Genomic DNA, 24607 nt, shown 5'->3' with positions numbered 1-24607 from the left:
CTGGGGGCTGGAGGGCACGCTTGGGGATGTTCCCAAAGGCATTGAGTGAGGCGGGCTTCTCTGCAAAAACAGGCTTCTGGAGTTAAGCATCGCTATAAAATAAGCGATTTTAAGCTTGGGTTTAAGTCATGGCAGTGTTTTTGTAGCTTGTGTCCTAAATATGTACTGGGTCAGGTTTTTTCATTCTCATTTGGGATCTGGACAAGTTGGATCTATGGCTAAGGCTAGTGGGATGAAATCTTATTGAAGATCGAGTGCTGGGTCCTGCGCTATGGCTGCAACAGCTTGGGGCAGAGCGGCTGGAAAGGTGTTGGTCGATGCTCGGCTGAACATGAGCCAGCACTGTGCCCAGTTGGCCAGCAGGGCCGGTGGTGTCCTGCCTTGTAGCAGAAACAACTGTTGTAGCCAGCAGCAAAAGGGAAGTGATCTCCCTCTGTACTCGGCTCTGGTGAGGCTGCACCTCGAGTATTGTGTGCAGTTTTGGGTCCCTCATTGAGGCCCTGGAGCGTGTCCAGAGAAGGGCAACAAAGCTGTTGAGGGGTCTGGAGCACAGGTCTTATGGGGAGCAGCTGAGGGAACTGGGATTGTTCAGTCTGGAGAAGAGGAGGCTCAGGGGAGACCTTATTGCACTCTACAACTACTTGAAAGGAGGCTTTGATAAGGTGGGAGTTGGCCTCTTTTCCTGCATGACAGCAGTAGGATGAGAGGAAATGGCCTCAAGTTGTGACAGAGGAGGTTCAGGTTGGATATTAGGAAAAATTTCTTCTCCGAAACAGTGGTCAGGCACGGGAACTTGTTGCTCGGAGAGGTGATGGAGTCACTGTCCCTGGAGGTGTTCAAGAATCATGTAGATGTCGTACACAGGGACATGGGTTAGCGGGCAACATTGGTGGAAGGTCGATGATTGAACTGATGATCCTAGAGATGATCTTTTTTAACCTTAATTATTCTGTGGTTATGGGCTGCCTTGATTTCAGTTAAAACATCCTCACCTGCTTCTCATGTTTATGTCATAAGCATCTCCTCTTTTTCCCAATATTTTCCAGATCTTCACATGAAACCAGAGACTCACTGTCAAGCTAATTGCTATAGCCTCACTGTTTGACAAAAAATGGAGAGCATTACACAGCTGTTCAATGACCTGTGTGAGGCACACCTGACGGGTTTGCCATGGAAGGTGCACCTGGGCAGGCAGAAGATCAGCAAGAGGAAGGCTAAGCAAAACCTGAAGAGGGTTGTGTATAACACTCTGTTCATAAACCTTTTTCAAGATGAAGCACGTAAGCTGCAATCAAACATTTCCAGGCTTCCAGTTAAAAACAAGATTTTGATGTTGTCTTTCAACCTGAGAGTCGGTGGCCTAGGAGCTCAGGCAGATAGACTGGAGAGTCTTGTGGAGGAGCTGGAAGCAGCCGAGGGCTTACCATTTACTGAGGTTAATGCTGTCCTGGATCTCTTTGTACAGCTTGCTGGAACAGGTCCTCCACAGCTTGTACCACAAAAAAAGGACTATTTTCTGAACAACAAATATGTCGGGAGAAATGTCAAGTATCAGGGTTATGATTATTACGATGTAAGTGTGTTTGAAGCCGATATACAGTCTCTAATAACAAATGAAGAATGTCAGTTCAATGACACAATTCAGAAGACGCTTCAGATCATGGAGGCTGCCCCTGGAACAGGACTCCCTGCCATAGGGTTGTTCTCACAGAACTATCCTGTTGGGGACAAGTTTGAGAGAGAAACACGCGTCTCGCTCTTTGGTGCTCTTGTCCACAGCCGTACTTATGACATGGACATCAAGTTGGATTTGCCACCAGTGCCTGACAATGCAGATTTGTCTGGACTTGCAATTAAAGTATGGTATCACTTGTTTTGGACTCAGAGTCTATGCATGCTTTCAGTATGGCGTTTTCAACTTGTTTTTTTGAACATAGGTAGTAATTTCATGTGTAATAGAAACAGTGTTGGAATTTAAGCTAGAGCAGGGATCCTTTGTTCCTTTCCTGCTGCAGAGATGTATGATAATGAAGATGTTGGTCTTGTCCTAGAACTGTATAAAGAAGTGGCTGGCTATAGGCTCTGTGAAGTTAAGCCATCAACTTTATCTGTGCCTTTTCCACCCCAGCAATCTTTTGCTTACATTTTTTGCCTGCTTTGTGTATTGAACTTCTTTGCATTGTTGTTTGCTTGTTACTGTTCCTGACTGCATAAGCTCTCCTGCCTGAATATATGTGCTTTGCTCTTCAGATTACGTGACCCAATGTGTATTTTCCTTGTGACTTTTGTATCTTGAGCCATTTTTTCAGTCATTATATTTCATCAAACCTCCTGTGTCCTGCTGTCCTTTTACCTTTGCAGCGTGTAGTTTCTACTGTGTATTTTACTGTCCAATCTATTCATTTTTGCTACATTATATTCTTATAGAGGTACTAGATAAATGCACTTGTGGGTTTTTTTCTGTCTTTCCGCTTGTTGCAGTTGGTAAGTTGTTATACTGTTTCTTTTTTTAATCCTCCTTTGTTCTCTCTACTTAACATATGAATACCTCTTGCAATTCCTTAACTCTGAGTCCTAACTGAAACTAGAATTCAGATGTTAAAAAAGAAAAGCCCTGTACACATACAGATGTAGGTTTTAACTGTGAGGAGGCAGACTTTTTGTTGAGTGCTGTACTCGCCATCAGACTGTAGGATTTGAGATTTCTTGAAGAACGTGCTGTGTTTTTTGTGTGGAGGTCATTGTGTGATTGTCTTACTAAAACTGGCTACTGTTCTGCACGTACAGCTGCTGAAATTAGAGTGTGGCACATGCAGTGCTTGGACACTTTCAGGTTCTCTGCATGTGAATAAGCATCAGAGAACAAGCTATGTTAACAAAATTTGTACAAATTTTAAGAATTAGAATTAGTAATCTGCTTAAAAGTCATTCTGAGCAGTGCCATTTTGTTCTCTGTAGAGCTATATGCTTACAAAGGAGTAGGTTTCAATTGTAGCATTAACAAACGTAGTGTTATTATTTCAGTGGTGATTGATTGTTGTTTTGTATTTAGGCATTGGTGTCTGTGGAAGTGGAACAAATGAAAGAGTTTTTTAAGGAAAAAACTTAGAGATGAAAGGAGTGGGCCTGGCTGAGTCATATTGAATCACTTAATCACAAATGACAGTAAAATCTTTATCAGCATATGTTTCTCCAGTAGTGTTTTCATATGTAAAGCTTGAACTCTCTCCAACAGGTTCCTCAAAGCATAGACCAGTCAGAAGATGAAGGATTCCAGTCGGCATCCAATCTGACTCCTGATTCTCAGTCAGAGCCAAGCATGACTCCAGACATAGATCTGTGGGATGCAGTGCTTACATATGGGCCAAGCAAACGAAGATGCTGGGAAAGAATTGGATAGTATGTGTCTGATGTTATTGGCAAACTTCCTGTGCATCACATGCAAATGTGTGAAGGTGCAATTCATCTTAGTTCTGAATGACCTCAGTATAGGAGTTCAACATGCAATAGGAATACCACAGATTTAATACATAGAATTCAATATGTGTGTTAATGATCGAGAGCAAAAAAGATCACGCCATTAGTACTAAAAACTGAAGGAGTTACAGCAACGCTTTCTGCCCATGTGAAATGCAACATTTTCTAACTGATATCTCCATATACACAATGCAATTAATTTCAACCTGAAATGATTTCATGTTTTCAGATTCAGAAGAGAAGGTGCTAGAAGAATTCAACCCTTACCTCCCAGTATTGTGCTCCTTTTCCTTGGTCTGTAACTTAAACAGAAATCACTAACTGATAGTTGATGGTATTTGACTTGTAGTTCTTCCAGCTGTTGAAAGAGGTTCCTCTCCTGAAAGAGTGCTCTAAGCAGCCCTGTTAAAAGCTTCCTTGGTTCCCTGATTTGGAAGGAAAAGAATGGCAAGTTTCATTCTTCCATTCCTGCTGAATAGCACTGCACCCATTTCTCAACAAAACTTGTGTATGTTTTCTGTAGTTGTAAGTAATGGTCTAGTGATGCATCTGCTGCAATGCCATATAGTATTGAAATTTTCAAGCCTGAGCTTAAGCTCATTTCTGTTCCCTTGTTTCCCAGACCCACTGTAGGACTCTCTGGCTTTGCTCATAGTAAGAAAAACAGTTTTTATTATTACCATTTAGATTTTAAGGATCTTGAAAGTCAAATGCAGGCCATATACCTGAAGCTTTCCTGTTAGAAATGCTACTAGAACCCAAAGCAGTTTGGAAGAGTTGGATGGGAGATTTGTTTTGGAGGGGATGGTAATTCCTGCTAGGAAGCAGTAGAAAGTGATAATACAAGTCGTTACACTTTGAGCATATTGCTCTTGAACGTGTTTGAATATCAGTATTACATTATCCTGGAAATCAAGTATGTATTGCCCTCATTTTCCTAAAATGGAAACTGCAGCAATGAAAGCCACAAAAGAAAGTAGAATTTCTCTGGCCACGCCTGTGTTTCTGAGGTGATGTTCAAATTATCTGCCAGGCTATTTGTTGTCCTGAGTTAGGGCTATGATTTTGTTGTCTGTATGTACCATCCCTCGAATACTTAGCATTCTGTGGTCAGTGCACATTAGCAGCTGTGTAGCATTCTGAAATACCTTTTTTTTTGTTTTTGCCTTAGATATATTTCTCATATAATTCCCTTTTAATATTTTGTTTGCTCTGGCAGCCCACCTGGTAAAAAGGAAGAGCCGTACCTTACTGAGGCTGGGAGAGAAGCTTTTGACAAATTCTACAAACTCCGAGAAGGGGAAATGCAGCTCTTCAGTAGTACTGTGCTTCAGCTTCCACAGCTTGTGCTGATGAGGGAACCTGAACTAGTGAAGGATGTCTTGAATGTCCTCATTGGTGTGGTATCCACTACATTTTCACTCAATCAGGTATGAAAAATATTTAACTGCAATTCACAGTTGTCTTTTTTTTTTTTTTTTTGATACTTCCTTTTCAGTGCATTATTTATTTTGAGATCTTGCAGTTGTGTTAAGAGGATGAGTGTGACCTAATTGCAGTAATGTCATATCTGTCTACTGCAATAACGACTTATTGCAAGAGGCAGGGAACAGGTATTTGTCAAAATAACTTGTGAAAATAAGCTAATGAATTATGGAAAACAGAAGTTTAAATAATGTTGTAGACTGGGTCTTCATGAAAAATTTTGATTATTAATCTTTTTCAATATACTTGAAATTTTGCTATAATTTAATGTTCTTATTATATTTTCGTACATACGTAGTATGAGTTACCAGAGTATTTGTGCTGAAAATTTGTCTCTGAATGTTTGCTGTTTTAAATCAGAACGCAGCTGGGTAATACCTGAAGCCTTGTTTTTCCTCTCCCATTTCATTTTAGGCTGCTCAAACATTTATTATAAAGGAGGGGGTATATGTGTCTGGAACTTCACCAGAGACAATGCACAACCTGCTCTCAGAAGTTGCAGAATATGGAACTTACTACACACGGCTGAGTCGCTTCTCTCTTCAGCCAGTCTTAGATTCTTCGTACAGCAAAGGGCTTGTGTTTCAGGTAGCACCTTTGTGTTAAATCTCTTACATTTAATGGGCCAGTTATTTTAGGTGGAGAACGCAACTTTGATTTCAAATAAGGCTGGAATTTCTGCTTCCTGCAGAACTGCAAAGTATTTTCAGTACAAATATGTATATTTATGTATCAGCATATTTATATATTTATATAAATATCAGTATATTTATGTGTCAGCAAGGAACAGTGCCACCATTGGAGCCCTGCTTGAATTGGGGCTGTGTGTGCTTTGGGTTTGCCTTCCCCAAGACAACAAATGAAAGCTCTTCATTACCTGAACTGTGATCTGTTATGTGGCTTTGTTGAGATTTAAAGGGACAGAATTTAGAAACATTTATATGTTAAAATATATAACTTTAAAATACAATAGCTTTCTTAATACAGTATGTATATGTACAACATTGTATGTGTTACATTGATACTGAAATAGAGAAACATGCTATTTAATAGTTTTAATAACTTTTTCTTAGTTCAGAATTAAGTGCACATTTTACTTGTCAACTCTCTTTGTATTTTTCTAAACTCTGTGTACCTGCATGATACCAGGTGAATTTCTAATGCATATAATTCTTTTAGGATTAATTATGAAAATATATGCCTTCTGAATATTTCATTTATAGTTATGTTAATAGAAATTGAATAAAAAATTCTTATTCGATTCTCAGTCAACCTAGAGAAAGTTAGACATTATATAGGAGTTTTTTCCTCTGTTCAGTTTAGGTATGGAAGTAAGGAACAGGTTTCCCTGGGTTCATAATGGAGCTGCTACAGAATCAGAAGCTCTTCAAAGGGGCAATTCAAGGAAGATGAACCAAAATGCTCAGGGTGTGTCTGGGTACAGTCTTTGTTCATGGCACATTGAAAGAGTATAAAGGAGTCACTTGGTTAATTGTGTGCCTGAAGTTATGTGGACTCTTACTTTCCTACACAAGCTCCTCTTGCTTTTAGATGCAAATTATTTTATTAAAGGGTTGTTTTCATGCTGGTGCAACTGATGTGAGATATAAGTAACTATTAACACTTTTATCAGTAAGGCTTTGGAAATATTTTCTGTTGACAATAGGCTTTCACAAGTGGTCTGAGAAAGTATCTTCAGTATTACCGAGCCTGTGTTTTGTCTACTCCTCCTACTTTAAGTCTTCTGACAATCAGCTTTCTCTTCAGGAAATTGGGTCGTCAGTTGAGGTAAGAGATTAACATTAAATATTTAAGCCTTCCATAGAACAAAAACTGCAGTCTGTTTTTTTCTTTACGCTACAGGAGAATATTTGACAGCTATTCTTACATAATCTTTCAGTATTTTTCCAGCATTTTCACACATCCTTATACAGATTTCTTTATATTCCCTAGGGAAAACATGTAAAGTCTTTACATTCAGTTACTTTGTTATCCTTGTTATCATTCAGATAATACCATAGGGTTGTTGTGTGAATATAATCTATAGCAAAGTTCAGATCACTGTGATCTCAGAGATTTCTGTCTGAAATTCTTACATATGCCTTAATACTGTTTTTTAGATATCTGGCTGAACTTTGTGGCATAGGAACAACAGCACTGGGGATCAGTGGTGGAGCTGGTGCTTCATTTCCTACGGTGATAACAGATTTTCTTTTTTCATGTTTCATTTCAGTTACAATTATAATATTTTTCAAAAATGGGGTTTTATATAATGTATTTAGTTTCTACCAAAGATACAACCTCAGACCTCTATAGTGCAGTTTATTTCATTGTAAAGGAGATGTTTGTAGCAAATGAAATTAATCCAACCCTCCAGTGTTTATAAAGTGAGACTGAGATCACTAGAAACTTAGAATCACAGAATGGTGTGGGTTGGCAGGGCCTTTTAAGGTCATCTAGTTCCAGCCCCCTGCTATAAGCAGGGACACCTCCCTCTAGACCAGGTTGCTCAAAGCCCCATCCAGCCTGGCCTTGAATGCCTCCAGGGAGGAGGGGGCATTCACAAGCTAACTCAGATAAAGTGATGTTAACTGCAGATAGCTAAAGTAAGATGGATCTTGCCTTCTGTGTGTAGTGAAATGGATCTAAATATACATATTCATCAATTTTTATTATTAATGTTGTAGTGGAATTTGTCATCTAATATTATAATATTTATCATTTTCATTTTTAGGGTGTGAAATTGCTTTCATATCTGTACAAAGAGGCCCTCAACAACTGTAGCAATGAACACTATCCAGTCCTTCTGTCTTTGTTAAAGACAAGTTGTGAGCCATACACAAGGTGCGTCCATAACTGTTCCCTGCACAGTTGTGTTTAAGAGCAATTTTAAATTAGCAATCTAGTGAGTAAATGCTAATTGCTAACAGCTCTGCTAACTGTTAACATAGCAATGACTTTCAATGTTTTCAGAAAAGACGTAAGGTACAGCTGTTTCTGCAAAATACACGTTAAAATCCATTAATTTTGCTGAATGCTTCTTTCTCTCTCTTTTCCAGATCAGTAACAATATGTGGGTTTTATGTAAAATCCTGAAACTGGCAATCATGCCTTTGTGCTAGAGTTCTACAGACTGGGGAAGTTAATGCTTATTTCCACTGTGTTTGTGGGCTTTTCAGTAAGCAGTAATAATAATAACAATAATTTGTTGCAGATCTTTGTCAAAACATCAGTCATCAGGGCTGATGTTGGAAGGAGGCATCCATCACGTGAAGGAAATGTTGTTATCCTGAAAGAAATTCACTGATAAAAGTTATTGCTCTAATAGATAATAGGAACACCAGTTCTAATACATAAAAAGAGCTTAACTTTTATTTACAACCTCAAAATTGAACTGTGGCTCCTGCGCTAAAGGTTTCCTGTTTGTTGCATTGACCAAACTTCTAGAAAAGGTGTTAGCACCAGAACTATTAAGAAAAAAGAAGGCTATCTTCAGGGTGCTCTGAACCTTTTTATCTGTAGGCTCAGATAGTTGTATTTTGCATTTCTTAAAAGGCTTGGTATTGCACAGAGGAAATATGTAAAAGCATGAATAAGTATTTTGAAATACGTTTTCTCATTATTACACATATATTAAAAAATATCTGTAGGTACAAAGGGTTGATATTGTGTCTTTGTTCTATAGTCTGTCCATTGCTTCCTGACAAAGTTACATCTGACTCCTGCTTCTCTCCCCCTGCTCTTTTGATGTGACTGGAATTTTTCTAGAGGTTTTTGATATTTCCTTAGTAAATTTATATGCAGAAATAAAAAGATTGTTTTAACTGGGACAAACTTTGATCATAATAATCAGTGAAATATGCTATATAGAGTTGGTTTATTTTGAGAAAAATGTAGAGATAGAGTCCTAGGTATACTTAAATATCAATGTGACAGCACTTGTTTTTATTCTTTTATTTTATTTTATTTTTTCTTTGCATGTTTTTATTCTTCCTGTAGTTTGTGTGCTTTGATGTTTTAAAGAATATATTGGTTGGTTGGTTGTGATAAAGATGAGAAGACGAGAGGATTCATTTTCAATATTATTTAATTACATTTCTTTTAGATTTATCTATGATTGGGTATACAGTGGTGTATTCAGGGATGTTTACGGAGAGTTTATGATCCAAGTGAATGAGGATTATCTTTGTTTCAGAGGTACAGTATATTGAGCACTTCTATTTTACATAATTTGTGCTGTTAATTAAATACTTAAAAATACATAATTTCTTCTTTTTTTCTGGTACACAGATAAACATTACTGGACTCATGGTTACGTCTTGATTTCAAAAGAAGTAGAAGATTGTGTCCCTGTATTTCTTAAACATATTGCTAATGACGTGTATATATGTGGGAAAACCATAAACCTGCTGAAGTTGTGTTGTCCCAGGGTATGTATTGGTTTGGTTCTTCCCTGTTTTATTGAGAAAGCCATGTCTCTTCAGAGTTGGCTTGCTGTATTTTTAGCAAGTGAACTCCTTCGTTTACGACTGGTATTGCATAAGCAGGAGACTAATGCACGAATGTCAGATATTCAAGAACTGATTATCCACTCTACTTGCTAATATCTCAACTGCAGAAATACACATTTTTAACAGCATCAGATTTATTGTATACAGTGCATGTGCTAGATTTCTTATTTTCCTTCTGCTGAAGCAGAGATGTTTTAGTCTTTCAAGCCTGTGCCTTCCATTTTTCACTCCAGATGTCTTAGTTCCTAGATCTTGGTTCTACGTAGCTCTTCTATGTCAGCTCTAGCACCGCCTTTCCAAGAAGAGCTTGAATAGTTCCTTATTTTCTTATTTTGCAGAGCAAGTGCTGTCCTTGGCAAGAAGAACTAGTTAAATTACTTTGTTTCTTCACACTGTTTTGTGCATGTCTAACAGGGATACAACTACAGAAGTGTCTGAAGTCTGTGGACATTCTTATGTAAGAAGTGTTCTGGGCAGCTCCATGTCGGATAAAGTCATAACACTGATATCTTAAACAAGATGACCTTCTGCTAAACCTGCTCTGATAATCATTTTCAAACCATGACTCAGATGTGCCAGTAGCACTGGCACGTGAGTTCATAATCATACATTTTACAATTTTTAGAATGTATTTAGAAGTAAATTTCTCTCTGTTTTTCAGCATTACATATGTTGGTCAGATATACCTGTACCCCGGATTTCTGTTATTTTTTCACTCGAGGAGCTGAAAGAAATTGAGAGAGATTGTGCAGTGTACGTAGGTCGGATGGAAAGAATTGCTCGGTACAGTTCTATAAGCAAAGAGGAAAAGGTAAATGAATGAAAGAGTAAAGAACTTATGGTTTGATCGATTATTTTTTTTTATTACTCTTTATTTTTATTGTAACTTCAACAGAATTTGCATTGATGGTCAGAATTTTCTTATTGGCCAATTGTTGTTTGACCTGTTAGTGCAGTTAACAGACTTTGAATACACTTTTAAAGCATTAGGCAGTGTGTTGTTATTTGTCAGCATTTTCACATTTTAAAGGAGATTTGGACTTCCATCTTAGTTCTTTTCCGCAAAAGATTTGCCTTGCTACTAAAAAGCATTGAAAAGATTTTAGATTCTTACTTAGCTATTGGAAGAAGTTAGGAATCAGAAGAGAGGTAACCAGCAGGGACAGGGAGGTGATTGTCCCTCTCTACTCTGCTCTTGTGAGACCCCATCTGGAGTACTGTGTCCAGGTCTGGAGCCCACAGTACAAGAAAGACAGAGAGCTGTTGGAGAGCCACAAAGATAATCAGGGAATTGGAACACCTCCCCTGTGAAGGCAGACTGAGGGAGCTGGGCTTGTTGAGCCTGGAGAAAAGAAGGCTGCGGGGTGACCTGATTGTAGCCTTTCAGCACCTAAAGGGAGCCTACAAACAGGAGGGGAATCAACTCTTTGCAAGGGAAGATTTAGGTTGGATGTCAGGGGGAAGTTCTTTACAAAGAGAGTGGTGAGGTGCTGGAACAGGCTGTCCAAGAGGTTGTGGATGCCCCGTCCCTGGAGGTGTTCAAGGCCAGGTCGGATGGGGCCCTGGGCAGCCTGGTTCAGTATTAAATGGGGAGGTTGGTGACCCTGCCTGTGGCAGGGGGTTGGAGATTCATGATCCTTGGAGGTTCCTTCCAACCCTGGCCATTCTGTGATTCTGTGATAATACTCTTTTTCATAATTTGCATGGCTAATTGTTTTGTTAGAATACTTGTAGTTCTGTCCTACACATTGCATGAATGTAGTATGTATACTGGACTGATGTGTTTTGATGTAAGGTCAAGAGTACAAACAAATTTTCAATAATAATTTTAACTTACAATAGACTTAAAATTCAATTAATTGTTTTATTCTTCTTTGCTTACTGTAATCGTGAGTTAATAACCATTTTATGGTTATGGTATGGTTACATGGATTAATAACCACGTGTAGCTGTATTTTCAAGTCTAAAATAACAGGAGTATTTCCACCTGTTTTTTGTGGCTGGTCGATGTTTCCAGGATTTGCGCATGGAAATAGCCAAGCAAGAATTAATTGTTCATGCACGAGAGACTGCTAGCAAAGTACTAAAAGCCATTAATGGTGAGTTGTGATGGAGTTTGGTGTTCTTGTGTGTTCTGTTGGGTTTGTTAATGTAAAATAACAGTATCCTTATTGTAACACAGATCGGCAGATATCGGAACGAATGGCTTTAGATGCGAAGAAACGTGAACAGTTTCAGAAGTTGAAAGAGCAATTTGCAAAAGACCAAGAGGTATTTCTGTGTTTATTTCTGAAGGCTAAGTGTATTTCTTATACAAATAATTGTAAGGTTATTTTGATTTATTATACTGAATTTGAATGAGTTTATATATAGAGGCTGTGAATTAATATGAATGAATTGAATGAATTAATATATAGAGATTGTAGATGCCTCATCCATGGAGGCATTCAAGGCCAGGCTGTATGTTGCTTTGGGCAGCCTGGTCTGGTGGTTGGTGACCCTGCACATAGCAGGGGCGTTGAAGGTAGATAATCATTGTGGCCCTTTTCAACCCAGGCCATTCTATGATTCTATGATGATATATTCCTGAAATGCAGATAAGAACTTTTTGCAGATGTGTGCATCACAGCTGGTATTGAGTGGCTTTAAATATTTATGCAGCGTCGCCTTGCTATAAAGCAAGAGGAGATTGATGATGATTTCAGCTATGCCCGAGAGCTCAGAGAAAGAGAAAAAAGACTGAAAGCTTTGGAAGAGGAGCTAGAAAAAAAGGCAAGGTAAGTCTGTCTGAGTAGTCATGAAGACCTCAAGAAAAAGTGTTTTATTTTGTAATTTATGGCATTAGCAGTTTTCAGACCCTGCTCTACAGGGCTAATGTTCACAGCTTTTGGATGTGTAGGATTGTTTAGTGGTCTAGAAGCCTGGGTTCAACTGATTTGTGCCCATTCTATCCAGTCTGTTTACTGTTTTGATCAGAGTTTGGGTAAAAATGTTAATCTTAGAATTAAAACATGAGCCCTTAGCAAAAATGGCCATATGTATGTCAAAGCAGAAATAAAAAGAAGACAGGAGGTACATTGATAATCAGTTACTTGGCGTGCTTTTGTTACATATCTGGTGGTATTTCATTTTCTTCCCTTATGTCCAGAAATACTTACAAAAACGAGTGACATACTAAGCATAGTTATAGGAACATATTAACTAAGATTGCAGTGCTATTTTCTTTACTTGTAATTTCGCTGTAAATGAAGCCTCTGTTTTTAATATTAAAAATTTACTTCTTGGTTCTGAAATGCAGAAAGATCTAATTCTTCAGAAGGGAAGAGGAAAAATTACTATGTGAAAATCTGTAACTCAGCTTTATTTTTACTTTTGTTCAGGCAAGAGTTAATTGACCATTATAGCAAACTTTCTGATGATGCAGCCCGTAGGGAACAAAGAGCTTTATGGAAAATCCAGCGACACAAGTTGGAAACAGCTCGTCTTAAGTTTCTCTTTGAAGATCAGAAACGTATTGAGGTATTTTCTGAAAAGATTTAAATAAATGATCTTTAGAAAATCTAGTATTTGATGTGTTAAAGACTTCTAGTTGTGTCACTTTTGCTTGCAGGAAATGCTTGAAAAACTTCCAGATGGAAGCTACAGGAGGAAATTAGATATTATTCCTTATAAACAGTGCCAGCTGGCTTTGGATAGAAGCACTGCTGTGGAAGATCCACATTCACAGGTGAGTTTACTTGCTTACATAAACTCCAGGTAGATGTTCCAAGTTTCCTTAAGGGGACTTCATTTCATAGTTCAGTTCATCAAACAGAAGGTTCACTGTAGCAGCAGCATGAGTGGTTATCACTGTATCTGTAATACATCTGAAAAATTGGAAAATTTCAGGTCTTACACGTAACAACATGATGCCTTATTAAGTAGCTTGATTATATGACTAGCCATACAGTGTAATAATTACTTCTTTTTAGGTGTCAGCTGTGAAACCTTTGCATTCTAATGAACGAGTTGGCAGAAAAGAATCTGAATCTGGACTGGAATACGTTACATCTACTGACAAACCATTGGCCGTGCCACAGCTGGCAAATACTAATGCTGATCAGCATTTTCAGCCTAAACCTGCAGGATCTGAAGGTGATCTACAGAGTTCAGAGCAAGCACGCAGCCCCCTACGTACTGCTGATTCTTCTCCTGAATCCAGTGTGAACGTAGAAGATTTCTTACCAAAGCCACAAGATGAGCAACCTGTTGCCATTAGCTTACAAGGATCTCTGCTAGATGAAGCACTTAGAAATATTAACTCAGATCTGTCAGAGACTCCTCAAATAGGTGAAAATCAGCCTGTCTCGAGAGGAGAAGGTGATACATTGCTACATCAGCAAAATGAGTATGATTTTAACACTGTTCTCAGGCCGACTGCTGCTTTGCAGGGGCACATTAGAGTTGGAGAAAATGTATTTGATGTGGAGTCTAGAAGGCCTCGGTGGAACATCCATGGGCATGCATCTAATGCCAATATCAGAGTGGGAGAATATGTGCCTGAGGTGGACGCTTACCAGCCACGTTCAAGTCCTTATGGGCATTCTTCAGACTCCCATATAGAAATCAGCAGCTATACCTCAGAAGTTGAATCTACTCGACCCCGATGGAATATTCATGGGCATGTTTCTGAAGCTCATATTAAAATTGGGGAATATGCTTCAGAGGTAGAGCCCTCAAGACCTAGGTGGAGCATTCACGGGCATGCTTCGGAAGCCAGTATTAGGGTTGGTGAATATGTGTCAAATGTTGCTCCTGCAAGGCCTCGGTGGAACATCCATGGTCACGTGTCTGATGCCAATATTAAGATTGGTGAGAATGTGTCAGAGGTTGTCTCAGCTAGGCCTCGTTGGAACATCCACGGGCATTCTTCACAGTCACACATCAAAATTGGAGAGCTAGTTTCAGATACACAGCCTCTGAAATCTCGTTGGAGCCCGTTTGGTCATGCATCCCAGTCAAGCATCCAAATAGGGAAGTGGACTCCGTCTACAGAGGATGATCCCATACCTCATCGTAAAGCAATTTCTGGTCCTTCATCTGATTCCACAGTTCAGACACTTCTATATAATGAAGAATTATCTCCTTCTGGAGAGATCAGAAAGGAAACAAAACCATCACAAGCTAAGGAAAGTATTTCACCACAGTCATCTGACATTGATCCTGTCTCTCCCGATGCTAAAAATGACAAAAAGGAAAATACAGTGGAAGAGAAGCAAGAAGGTAAAATAAAATGAAGTTTATTCAGTCAGCATTTGCTTAAGACATCCTGAAAATCACTTTGTTTATGTTTATGTTCAAAATGGCTACTTATTTCTTAATTCCTTGTATAAGTTTTAAAATGCTTTTAGAATCCAGAGTCAAGAATTCCATGTATTCTCTTCTTCTGTATACAAGAAATAGAGAATTGAGGGGAAAAAAGAAAAAGGGCTGTGAAACTTTGTGAAACAGGACCTCATGTGAACTTGAGTAGAGAACATGCAGAAAGTTGCATGTGTTGGACTTTGGGGAGGAACTCTTTCTGTGGCAGTCTTCAGGGAAATTTTGAACAACTTTGGGAACAGATCTGAAGTATGAACTAAGTACTATAAACAGGTCAGAGTAACTACTGTCTTTAATTTATTTGTAATTGTAGTAATTGCAGATGAGGTTGACAAGGACCCTTCTCCAGATTCATCACAGAGCTTACAGGTAAGAAACAAACTGATAGTGCAGAAGACTTCCTATTTCTTTTTGAATTGTGGTGATCTGGTAGTTAAGGTACTAATTAAGGTACTGTGTGGGTCTGTGTTAATTTACTAATCTGTTATACTGTATTGTTTTTACATGTCCAAAAAGAACAACTTGACAAGTAAGCTGTCTTATTTTCAAATGGAACAACTTGTCAGTTGCCTGTAAAAACACATGAAGTGTGAATGGCCAAAAGCAGCAGCTGTCCTAAGAGCAATTTGTCCATGTTTTTCTATAGGCAGAAGAACGTGAAAAGGCAATTCCACAGGATACTGTGCCTCAAGAAGCTTTATTTTCTGAACCCAGTGCTTCCAAGACTAAGGATGAGGAAGGGGGAGAGGAAGATGCATGGAAGAAAGAACAAGCTTATTTGAAAGCATTATCGGATCAATACTGCATTGAAAAGTACCAAGATAGTTATGATTTAATGTGTGAGTAGAACACTTGGGAGAAGTAGGAAGAGGGAGGTGTAGCAAACTTGAGGAAGAAAGCGGAGTGCTGGAAAAATTTCAGTAAATTATCGATATTATGAACTGCAGTAGCTAAACAAATTATTTCTAGGCAGATGAGATGAGAATTATACATTGACACACTTTGATTTTCTGATGTAGAGGGGTTTGTAGAAGTTAACAGAAATAGATTATCAAATTGCTGAAGTATAACAACTCACAGTGTCTATGTATTTTTCAATTTAGCAGAGCTACCAGTTTCCCATCTCTTGCACCATGTGATACCAAGATCATACACTTTTCCTGTGGATCCTATGGTACAGTCAGCAACAGATGAAACAGCTGTACAACTGAGTGAGCTCCTATCTCTGCCCGTGCTGATGAAACGTTCTATTACTGCCCCACTGGTATCTCAGTGAGTATTTATTGGAAATAATGTAATTTGTATTATACCAATTAATGTAGTGTTCTTAGTTCTGTTCTGAGACAAGAGTAGCACATAGATGCGTGCTTCTAAATTTTCCTTTTGCTTCCAGAAGTGGTCTGGTGGCTGGTTTATTACAAACTAAAAAATTCAGATTTACATTGTAGATAGTAATATATACATACATTTATATGAGTAAATTACAAAACTGAAGGTCTATTTGGAATACAGGAGCTTAGAGGGAAAAATTTGCTCTCACATTCCTGGATTTCACAACAGCATTTCACACCACTGGTTTCTTTGGTTTTTTTAAACAGGTGTATTATTTACAAGATATGTGCTTTCTTTGGTAGGTAAAAGATGAGAGGGAAAAAAGAAAATGTTTTGATTATATGAAAGTTCATGCATATTGAGCAGAATATGTTTTATGTTTCTGTGGGATCTCCATTGTCTTCAAGGCTGATTTGAAATTGACTGGAGTCTGTTCTTGTTGTTGGAATATTAAGGGAACCCACGTGTGTGTGAGGCTATTTTATTAGTATGGGATGTTAAAAGTTTGTTAATGTGTAAAAGTTCAGCTTCTGTCATGGAAACAGTTATTCACAGATAGGTTCCTATTTTAGAATCTTCTTTCTTGCAAAATTGGATTTCCACTTACTAACTCTGTGTATGCTATATTTTTAAGCTCATAACAGAAAGATCTAATTACCTTATTTTTAAACATCCAGATTGTCTACCAGAGTTGTGTATACAGATGCATGTATTCAGCAAAGCAAAGTATGTATGTCTGAGCTGTGTTCTGGCAGAACTAGGCTATCCTTGATACACAAGTTACATTATTTAAAGTTAGCCTGAGTACTTGCACTAAACCATAAACTGTGCTGTACACTTGCCTTCATTACCTGGTGTCGGTGCTTTACCAGTTAGGATGTTCTCAGGGGTGAAAGAGTCCTCCTTGATCTGTTTGTTTAGGTGACAGAAATAAGTTAGAAGACTGTAGATAAAATGTTGCTGCAGAGTCAGCAGCCTGTTGTATGTGTTGCCAGCCTTAAAGTACTTCTGCAGTACAGTTCAAAACCCAGTTCACTGAGGTGGTAGGTTTTAGTTGTGGCATATTCTGAGTGAAGACTTTTCAGCATAAGCTTTATCTCATTTTCTTTTGCTTATGTGAACGTGTTCCTGTCTTGGATATCAAAGTACTGAAGCATTAACCTGATGTAGCCATAGCTGAATGTTAACATTTATAAGGAGATCCTTGTAAGAATAATACCTTTTCTGTGTTTTTCTTTTAGTGTTTCTCTTGTGAACAAAGCAATAGTTGATTACTACTTCGTGGAACTGAATGTAGAGAAGCATTTTGAAGCACTGAGACACTTCCTGTTAATGGAAGATGGGGAGTTTGCTCAGTCACTCAGTGACCTGTTGTTTGAGAAGGTATATGCTGCGTCTTCTTAGCCTTTGGTTTTTGGCTATTTGTTTTAGCTTGACACCTGTGAATGAAATTGGATGGAGATAAGGGAATGGTGTGAATCAGAATCCTAGCTTGTGCTGTTTTCCTCTTTGTGCCATGTCAAGAAGTGAGGAACTCTGTTAAGCTTGTAAGGACTGAGGCAAAAGAAGGTCTTTGCTCAGAAGGGGTGCCCATGCCCAGGGGAATTCCAAAGAAGGGTGTAATATTTCTTACAGATAATCCCAGAAATAGAGCACTTGGTACATGGAGAGTAGTAATTTCTAACTTTGACAGATCAGCAGTTAAGGAAGGGAATTTCACTCTTTGCTGTGAGAACTGCTGTACTCTGTCTCCTGGTAGCAAAGCTGGAAGAGTCTGTTGCCAGTGAGATCCGGTGCAAAGGTCTGTGTTGTAAAATAACAGTTCCTACCTCAAATGTCCTATAGAGCAGAAAGGGGGACATCTGAAGAGGATGCTGTACTGTCTGATGAGACTGCATTCTTCTTGTGATGTCATGGGCCGATATAATAAAAGAGGAGATGTTACTTTCAGAGCAGCTCTCATGTACCTGGTTGTCAGTAGAGAAACATACCTGTAGGACAGTTAATGCATTTTTCTGTCCCCTTAAGAATGCTTTTGGTGCAACTAGGAAAAGCATTCAACTCCTTGTCGATCTGTATGCCTCTGAGGCTGCTGCACTGTGAGATGGACAGATTGGAGTCAGGTAGCTAATGGCAGCCCTGTCCCTGGCTTTCTGCTCCTCTGAAGCCTGCAGGCCATGTTCCCTGCAACAGGGATGCTTAACAGCTCCTGACCACAGCAAGCTCTGATCCCACATATCAAAAGAAACCAGTGCATGCGGAGATTATCTTGATGCTGTGGACAGTAAATTATTCAGAAATTTCTTCATAACCTCTTTGTGCATCCCTACTGCAAAAGTAAATTTTTCCAGTCAGAATGGTGGGGCAAGGCAGGTAGTCATCACTTTACCATTCTGCTTTAATTCATCCGTTTGCAAGAGCCAACTCTTTTAATAAATAATATGTAATTAGGGTTTCTTTTTCCCATAGCTTGGATCAGGACAGACGCCTGGTGAACTGCTGAATCCGCTGGTTCTTAATTCTATCCTAAACAAAGCATTACAGTACAGTCTTCATGGTGACACCCAGCTTGCTTCCAATCTTTCTTTTGCCCTCAAGTACCTTCCAGAAGTGTTCAAGCCCAATGCACCTGATGCTCTGAGCTGCTTAGAGCTAAGGTACAAGGTAAGAAAGTATGTCTGAAGGCAGTAGTACTGCAAGTATAGTATGGTTCTTGTGTACTATGGTAGACTGAACATCTTAATAATGGAATACCTTCAAGAATGGAGTGAAAAACTGTGTAATTGAAATTACAGGATTTACATATTCTGGCCACTGTATTATATTACTAAAATACTTATATCGGTTTATATGTCTTGGAAATATTTGTATCTGAAATGTGGTAATAATTTCTAAAACAAAAATGCAGCATGATCAGTGCTCGCTTATTTCTCTTTTAGGTTGACTGGCCTCTGAATATTGTCATAACAGAGAGCTGCATGAATAAATACAACAAGATCTTCTCCTTTTTGCTTCAGTTGAAGCACATGGTGTGGACTCTCAAGGATGTGTGGTTTCACTTAAAACGCACTGGTAAATATAACAAGTGAGCTGGAGGGTATGCTGTTAAAAACGTGCTTAGCACCTTGTGCTAGTTGCAGAATCACTGAATTGTAGGGGCTGGAAGGGACTTCTAAAGATCATCGAGTCCAACCCCCCTGCAAAGCAGGCTCCCTACAGCAGGCTGCACAGGTAGGTGTCCGGAAGGGTCTTGAATATCTCCTGAGAAGGAAACTCCACAATCTCAGATTGTCAATTGTCATAAACATGATTTAAAGCAGTCACGTCAAGCTTCAAATATCAAGAAATTTCCTTAGCATTTTAAACAGGTCTTATTAATAGAACTGTTCCTTTATAAATCCTGGTTTAGACAGTCCCACTATCCTGGTTTAGACAGTCCCACTGGATTCCACTGATAATATATTTCTGTTTTTCCTTTCAGCATTAGTGAGTCATGCATCAAATTCTGTTCAGTTTCGACAGCTGCAGCTGTATAAACATGAAATGCAGCATTTTGTGAAAGTTATTCAAGGTTACATTGCTAATCAGATTCTTCATGTTACGTGGTGCGAATTTGGAAACAAACTGTCTTCTGTGGGCAATTTGGAAGAAATTCACAGAACACATGCTGAATACCTCAACAAAGCAATTTTCAGGCAAGTTAGCATGCTTATATTTATTTCACATATTTAAGTTAATGCATCTGCCAGTCTACACATCTGTTTGGCCCAGCGTATGTGTGCAGGCTGACTTCTCCCTAACCACAAACACTGCTACATCATTCTTATACATGAAAGTGCCTAGAGTCAAAGTGTTCTTATGAAGGGAAATAAACGTAGTGGCACATAGAAAGATCCATAATTTCCTCAGCTACCCATCTCCTTACTCCCCCAGACTCCCTGCAGTTGCTTCCCACTCCGCCTCTGTGAGCCTCAGATCCCCTTGAGCTGGGGAGCTCTAACCTGAAGACTAAGGGCACTTCTGCCACAGTTGTTTTTCTTTCAGCCCATCCTTGTCATAGCCTCTGTTAACGAGTGTTATTTTCATTCTGTGTGAGTCGTGTTCACGAGTCCTGGCTCAAGAATGTGAAATGCTCGTTCTGTACATTTTTGTACATTTTGCCCCTGATACTGTGTGGTGCCCAGGACTAGGCTGTGTGAGAACAAATGTGACGTGATGCCTCCATCCAGATTCACAAGCACAGCAAGAGACACATGTATTTTGGGAATCTTGCACTTACAGCCTTTTGGTTACTTTATATGGGGAAGGGTGGTGGTGGGAATAAGAGGAGAGCAACAAGAGTTAATTTGAATTCTTGTTAAAGTGTGTGTATACACTGGAATGATAGTGGGTAGATAGAAAAGATGGAACGAACAGGAATTATAAAATCACCATTACAGCTGCAGACTCATAGATTTTTTTTTGTTATCATTTAAAGCAACTAAAGAGGAAACCTAAAGGACTGTCACCCCATTGTTGCGTTCTTCTTCCTACAAACTCAAATAATGTCAACTACATTTTTAACGTTACTACTTTTCTGTTAGGGGTCTGTTGACTGAGAAGGCTGCCCCAGTGATGAACATCATACACAGCATCTTCAGCCTCATCTTGAAGTTCCGCAGCCAGCTGATCTCTCAGTCATGGAGCTTTGATGCTGGGAAGCAAATGGCTGTTCATCCCAACTTTGGTTTGATGCAGCAGTCGTACAATACTTTCAAGTATTACTCTCACTTCTTATTCAAAGGTAAGAAATTGCACACATTCTAGGACAGTGATAGAAGACAGCATTCAAATGACAACTGAAAAAATAGTTAAAAGGTTTTGGAAGTACAGCAGGAAGATGTGTGTACTTACTGTGTGTTAAAACATGTAGTTCTCAAATGAAAACTGCATTATCTTGTTCTGCAAACACTAGATCATCTTAGTGGTCTCTTTCAACCTGAATGATTTAGTGATTCTAATTAAAACATCCACATAAGAAGTCTTAACAGATATCCCCAAACTGAACATAAATCTTTGCTAATTTCCAAAATAAAGATTTAGTATTTAGCTCTCTCTATATGTGCTTGTATTTTTCTTTTCTCTGCAATTGACTCTGGAACTTTTTATTGGCAGCAATGAGAGATAGTTATATCTAAAATTAACTCAAAGCTTTATTTGTCTGAACTAGCTGAATGTTACCATTGCTGTGTGATTTGAAAATTCCAATTCCAATGTTAGACTGAGGCTCAGTGAGACCCTCCTGGCACTGCTTGGAGCTTGTAGCCAGTTTTCCAGGCATGTGTTTTTCAGCTGCATGGATCACTTGCCAAATGTTCTATCCTTTAACATTATAAAATTTCTTCTTGCTATCAGCTTAGCCTATAATGTCAAGAAATGGTTGAGCCATCTTTTTTTTCCATTTCTCTTTCGGACCTTGCTTGTATTTTTTAGTAGAAGGCACTTACCTTTCCCCTGAATGCAAAGGTAGTTCATGGGGTTTGGTTGGTTTTTGTTTGTTTGTTTTGCAAAAACCCTTCAGTTCCTGAAGGAAGCGTAACTGTTCTCCTTAGATCTATTTTTCAAGAACAATTTCTAGTCAGATTATATTCTTTGAGAAATGAGCTGCCCTTTTTATTCTTTAAGGGTATCCAAAAATGGTGTCAAAGGACCAAAAACAGATATTTCAGGATGAGTTAGAATGGCTGCTTCCAAATTCTACAGGAAGTCAGAACACCTGTGGGAACCACCTAAGCCCATACTACGAGATCTATGATTGCTTCATGGACAGAGATTAATAAACCATTCCGTAAGGAAATTTGCTGAGTGACCCAGTTCTTTCCACCCTCTTTATTAAGCACTACAAAACAAATCTGTGCTTGTTCATCTACACGTGTTCCTCCAGTCACTGTGTATTGTAGAAGACTCTCTCACAATGTGTTGATCCAGTATCCATTGAAAGCCAATACAAAGTAGTCTGGACTTCAATGGCTTTGGTGCAGGCCCTGACTTCTAACTGTCCACTGTCCCTTCCTCCCTGCATGTTACTGCTGCTTGCTGATTCCCTTTCTGTAAGTGCATGGGAGAGCTTAGGGAGTTTCTGCTGCCTTTTTTACTCTGTTAGATAAGGATATGAAAAATAAGTCAGTTTGTTTATTTATTTGTGGAGCTTGAAGGGTTTGTTGTAGGAGTTTAATTTTCTCTCTCACATGGTCATAACTCAAGAGAACTTCAGCAGAGCTTCTTCCTTCAGAGGCCACCAGCAGGCCCAACCACGTTTCCTGGTCAGTTGGCATTACAATAAGAACACAGCCTCTTGTTGTAAAAGCAGCCTGGGAAAAGCGTAATACAGTTTCACTTGGAACTTGCATCTAATTTGCAATTCTTTATAATTCCAGAGAGAAAGATTGGACCTTTCTCATACAAAATTGCATGTTTGTTTCCATTGTCCTCAGCTTTCTACAATAGGCTGGTTTTGTTGCTTTTTTTCTCCTAAATTAAAATGCCAATACTGACTTTAGAATATTAATCTTTGTTGAAGCTTATTTTGCCTTTTGTTTTTCTCCCAGTGGTAACAAAGCTTGTAAATAGAGGATACCAGCCACATTTGGAGGACTTCCTACTGCGAATCAACTTCAATAACTACTACAAGGATAACTGAGCCCTGCAGCATAAAGATCACCGATAGAACGGGAAAGCAGAAACAGATAAACCTATATGCTTGTAATTTATAGAAGCTTATGCAAATGCCATGCAAGAGGCATTTTTGTCAATTAAATAACCCATCCTCTGATAGCTTGCAGAATATAGCCACCACATAGTTTTTAAGATGCATCACTCTCTCTGTAACAGCTTCCTGTCGTTTCACCTACTGAGAATCGATGTTGTCATTTTCACAAAGACAGAGGAGTGCCTCATGTTAGCAGAGGAGAGAGTGCAAAGCTGTATATCTGTGAATGTGTAAATGTTGTATTTTCAGTGTTGTGAATTTCCTCCAATGTAAATACGTACATGTGAAATAAATTAAAAGACAGATACTTTCTAAAGTTGCTGAGTATGAGGTGCAGCTGTTCAGATGGAACCCATTTGATGTGTTTTATTTTCACACTGACGAATAAGATCAGTCTAAACATGACAGCTTCTTGAAGGCTGGTAGTTAGGTGAAAGAGGAGGGCTTGATGAAACATTGCAGTGATTGGTGAGAGGTAGTAAGTATTGTTCAAGCACTCAGCAACTGTTGGATCATTTATCATAGATCTACTTTCCTTATGGCTGATTTGAGTTTTACGTAATCACCACAAAATGAGCTAGAAGAGAAATTCAACATCACGGGAGTGAAACACAACTCCAATGGCTGCTTCTAACTGCAGGATCACATTTTTCACTTCTTTGCTTTTTTTTACCTCAACGTTATCAAAATGAAATATGAAATGTTGCAGAGGGGGACTCTGCTTTGCATTTTTCAGATTTGAAGTATGGTGAATTTTGAAATTATGAAGTCACGATTGCTTAAAACATAGCTATAGTCAGAGTCTCATCTTCTGATTGGCAGCCACTTAAAGGTATAGGCATTGCCCACATATTCTCCATAATGTGGAATACCAAATATGATTTTTTGTTACTTATGGTGTTGGGTTTTTTCCCTGAAATGGAAGTGAAACATCGGAGTCAGAATACATCAGCTATAAAGCTGCCCTGGTCCCAAGTCACTCTAAAAGACCATATTACACAATTCTAACAAATCTACTCTGTTCTCTCTATCTGTGCTCCTTTTACTCCTATGCTATCTTTCCTGCTACAGAAGAAGATATCCGAAGGGCAGGTAGTTTGCAGGTTGAGCTGCTTTGTTGCATGGGCAGGCAGAGAGCTGTTTGCCTGCCTGACGTGCTTGTGCAGAAATCAGCTAAAAAACAAATCTGCTGGGACTCCTGCAGTCCCTCCTGCTGGCACTGCTGTCCTGACGCACAGCTATCACTAGAGAGCAGCCACACTGCTTCCAGCTCCCGGGCTGGAACCTCAGAGCTCCTCAGCACAGTGTAGCAGTCAGGTGACTTCCAAAGGAGGTCTGTGTGATGAAGGAAAACGAGAGGAACATGAGCAAGAACTAAAACATCACAGATGTCTCAAAGCAAAGCACAAGTACCTCTCATCATTTTCCCACTGCTTGCCTTGCTCTCCCAGTCCTTGCCTCCAGCTCTGTAGTACTATCTGTATCCAAATCAGTACTTTTTGATAGAACTTCTGAAAAAGAAAATAAATAAAATCTAACAGCAAAGTTGGGCCTTTAGGTGCAATCTTAGAACAAGAAAAAAAGAAGTACAGAAGTGATTATGGGTTGACCCCTGGCCTCCAGCTAAGCATCCATATAGCTGCTCTCTCACCCCACTGCCACCATGGAACAGTTTGGGTTGAAAGGAACCCTA

General features: G+C 39.0%; 1 protein-coding gene across 1 annotated transcript; it reads left to right on the top strand.

Annotated features, from left to right (window-relative positions):
• The first annotated feature begins 1030 nt into the window (after positions 1–1030).
• On the top strand, positions 1031–23217 carry TUBGCP6 (tubulin gamma complex associated protein 6). Its single transcript, XM_010706163.3, has 25 exons — positions 1031–1858; positions 3236–3399; positions 4697–4907; positions 5377–5550; positions 6629–6750; positions 7083–7158; positions 7697–7806; positions 9068–9159; positions 9253–9392; positions 10135–10284; positions 11491–11572; positions 11656–11744; positions 12135–12250; positions 12854–12992; positions 13084–13200; positions 13445–14735; positions 15148–15203; positions 15481–15673; positions 15938–16106; positions 17408–17549; positions 18636–18830; positions 19106–19238; positions 19648–19861; positions 20750–20949; positions 22754–23217. The coding sequence occupies exons 1-25, from the start codon at positions 1112–1114 to the stop codon at positions 22843–22845; spliced, it is 5214 nt and encodes a 1737-aa protein (XP_010704465.1). The 5' UTR covers positions 1031–1111; the 3' UTR covers positions 22846–23217.
• The last annotated feature ends 1390 nt before the right edge of the window (positions 23218–24607 follow it).

Source organism: Meleagris gallopavo, chromosome 1, assembly GCF_000146605.3.
Source record: "Meleagris gallopavo isolate NT-WF06-2002-E0010 breed Aviagen turkey brand Nicholas breeding stock chromosome 1, Turkey_5.1, whole genome shotgun sequence".
Lineage (NCBI taxonomy): Eukaryota > Metazoa > Chordata > Aves > Galliformes > Phasianidae > Meleagris > Meleagris gallopavo.
The sequence above is the reverse complement of the archived record's forward strand: the minus strand, read 5'-3'. Positions and strand labels throughout refer to the sequence as shown.

Bases quoted from the DNA above. Each gene is read 5' to 3' on its own strand.
- TUBGCP6 (XM_010706163.3), top strand. From the start codon at position 1,112: ATGGAGAGCATTACACAGCTGTTCAATGACCTGTGTGAGGCACACCTG. The intron at 3,400-4,696 runs GTATGTGTCTGA...TTGCTCTGGCAG, and splicing joins TGCTGGGAAAGAATTGGATA to CCCACCTGGTAAAAAGGAAG. The intron at 9,393-10,134 runs GTATGTATTGGT...TCTGTTTTTCAG, and splicing joins TGAAGTTGTGTTGTCCCAGG to CATTACATATGTTGGTCAGA.